Genomic DNA, 3,145 nt, shown 5'->3' with positions numbered 1-3,145 from the left:
AGGAATTAACTCTCGCTGATCCAGATTTTAACAAACCTGGCCGAATAGATTGCCTGTTAGGAGCAGAGATTTTTTTCAAGTTACTTATTGAAGGTCAAATAAAACTAGCAGTTAGTCTTCCAACACTTCAGAATTCTATTTTTGGATGGGTTGTAGCTGGCAATGTTGAAACTTTAAATTCAAGCACGGCAACTTGTGGCATATGCACTACTAAGGAACTAGAAGAATCTATATTGAAATTCTGGGAATCAGAAGAAATTCCAGATTCAACTTCGGAACTCACAGAAGACGAATTGCGTTGTGAGTCACAAATTTTTTGCAACACACTTTTCGAGGAAGTGATAGCAGATTTGTTGTAAAACTCCCACTAAAGAATCATCCATCAGTGTTACCAGATACAAAAGGAATCGCTTACGAGAGGTTCAAGACAATCGAGCGCCGTTTCATTCAAAATCCTGATCTAAAGAATCAATATGTTTCATTTATGAGGGAATATGAAGCATTGGGACACATGACAAAATTCAGCGGTAGCGAAATAATATCTCCCCAATATTTCATCCCTCACCACTGTGTGCTACGTCCAGACAGCTCAACATCAAAACTGCGAGTTGTATTTGACGCATCAGTACACAAATTATCAGAGCCATCACTAAATGACATAATGTTTAATGGTCCAAAAGTTCAAGACGAACTGTTTTCGATTTTGCTCAGATTTAGAATGCACAAATATGTTTTAAAAACTGATGTGGAAAAAATGTACCGTCAAATATGGGTTAACAAAGATGATCGAAATCTGCAACTCATAATGTGGCGAGAAAATCCCACAGAACCACTTAATTATTATCAGTTGAACACAGTTACTTATGGCACAAGAGCAGCACCATATTTAGCAACACGCTGTCTAACAAAATTGGCGGATGAATATCAAGGAAATTATTTATATGGCGCCACATCTTTAAAAAAGGATTTTTATGTTGACGACGGTCTAATAGGAGCTGATACCATCAACGAAGCGTTACTAATTCAACAACAATTAATAACAATTCTAGACAAGGCTGGAATGAAACTAAAAAAATGGTGTGCAAACAACCCAAAACTTTTACATGGAATCGCTACAGAAGATCAAGAAGTAAATCTCAATTTTGATTCCAAGGAAACCCAATTCACAAAGACGCTGGGTCTTTTATGGTTACCAAAGTCAGATTCATTTCGTATCAAGGTTAACAGTCGAGACCATAGTCACACAACAAAACGATCTATGAGCTCCGATTTGGCACACATATATGACCCTTTGGGTCTTATTGGTCCAATCTTGGTCACCGGTAAAATCTTGTTGCAAGGAGCATGGCAGCTAAAACTCGATTGGGATGATGATCTTCCGTCAGAAATACGTAAACAATGGACATCGTATAGAGAAGATCTGGCCTTGTTGGACAATGCAACAGTTGTGAGGCACGTATTCAGCAGTCAAGGCTACAGCCATGTTGAGCTGCACGCTTTTTGTGACGCCTCAGAAAAGGCTTATGGTGCAGCAGTATACATTAGAACAGTACAAAAGGATAAAACGATAAAACTTAATCTACTATGCTCCAGATCTCGTGTAGCACCCATAAAATCTCAAACAATTCCACGACTAGAATTGTGTGCAGCGTTGCTAGCAGCAGAACTCATGGCAAGAGTTAAACTTGATTTAGGCTATCAAGACAAAGCAACTTACTTTTGGACAGATTCACAAATTGTGCTTTCCTGGATAAACAATCATCCAGGCAAATTACCCGTTTACGTCGCCCACCGAATTGTAAAAATCCTTCGGTTAACAATTCCAGAACAATGGCGTCACGTCCCGTCAAAACAAAATCCGGCAGATATTCTGTCAAGAGGGCTTAAACCGCGGGAATTTTCATCTTGCTACATGTGGTTATATGGTCCACTATTTTTATATCAGCCAAAGCCGCTGTGGCCAGCTCCCTTCAAAAGGGAATTAATTGTTGAAGATAACACGGTGGTGCTTGCTTTATCAACACAACAACCTACTAATGAGCATGCATGGGTCTATTCGATTCATTCAAGAAATTTATTTACACATGTCCAAAAAGTTGTTGGATATGTACTTCGTTTCACAAAAAACGCACGGAAACCAAAAGAATCAAGACCAGAGACCATGCAGCTTTCACCGATGGAGCTCGACGTAGCACTTAAGATAATAATACGTCAAATCCAGGCCTCCGATTTTTCTGATCTAAGGAAAATGCTAGTTAAGGACGAATTTGTGCCAAAAACTCATAACCTCAGTTCACTAACTCCGTTCGTAGATGAAGAAGGGGTAATACGTGTTGGCGGACGGCTAAGCTCTTCAAAACTACAATTTGATGCCATTCATCAAATGATTTTACCCAGCAACGATCCACTAGTAAAGTTGCTGGTAGAAGAAATACATAAGGACAATTATCATTGTGGCGCCCAAGCATTGCTGGCACAAGTGAGGCAGCGTTTTTGGCCCCTCAAAGGAAAAAGCTTGATCAGAGCTGTAATACAACAATGCTTAAGATGCAGAAGAGCAAGGCCAATTGTGTACAATCAAATCATGGGAAATTTGCCTGGACACCGTGTGCAACCAGCTCGACCATTTCTCAGCACTGGAGTTGATTATTGTGGCCCAATATGGGTTCATTACAAAACAAGAGGCAAGCGTCCACAAAAGGCGTATATCGCTGTCTTTTGCTGTTTTGCAACCAAGGCCGTACACTTAGAACTTGTGACTGATCTGACCACAGATGCATTCATTGGAGCATTAAAACGCTTCATAGCAAGACGAGGACGCTGTAAAACGTTATACTGCGACAATGCGACCAATTTCGTTGGAGCGAAAAACAAGTTGCAGGAACTTACTGACGTCATCTACGCTGATCGAGCGAAGGAATCAATTGCAGGAATGTGCAGTACGAAAGGCATAGAATTTCACTTCATTCCACCAAGGTCACCACACTTCGGCGGGCTATGGGAGGCAGCAGTAAAATCTGCCAAATATTTGCTGGTCAAAAATGTTTCAACAGCATCACTTACATATGAAGAGCTTGAAACTGTCGTTATTGAAGTTGAAGCAGTGTTGAACTCGCGACCCCTTATTCCTAGCTCATCAGATGCT

At 40.4% G+C, this 3,145-nt stretch overlaps 1 protein-coding gene across 1 annotated transcript; it reads left to right on the top strand.

The window, feature by feature from the left end:
• Positions 1-484: 484 nt before the first annotated feature.
• Positions 485-3,105, top strand: LOC119665161 (the record flags this gene model as incomplete). Its single annotated transcript, XM_038074466.1, has 1 exon — positions 485-3,105. A coding segment is annotated over exon 1 (2,621 nt), but the record flags the coding sequence as incomplete, so codon positions are not given.
• Between the last annotated feature and the right edge of the window lie 40 nt (positions 3,106-3,145).

This window comes from Teleopsis dalmanni, unplaced genomic scaffold (genome assembly GCF_002237135.1).
Source record: "Teleopsis dalmanni isolate 2A unplaced genomic scaffold, ASM223713v2 unscaffolded_contig_3703, whole genome shotgun sequence".
Taxonomy (NCBI): Eukaryota; Metazoa; Arthropoda; class Insecta; order Diptera; family Diopsidae; genus Teleopsis; species Teleopsis dalmanni.
This window is presented reverse-complemented; position numbering and strand designations above follow the sequence as displayed.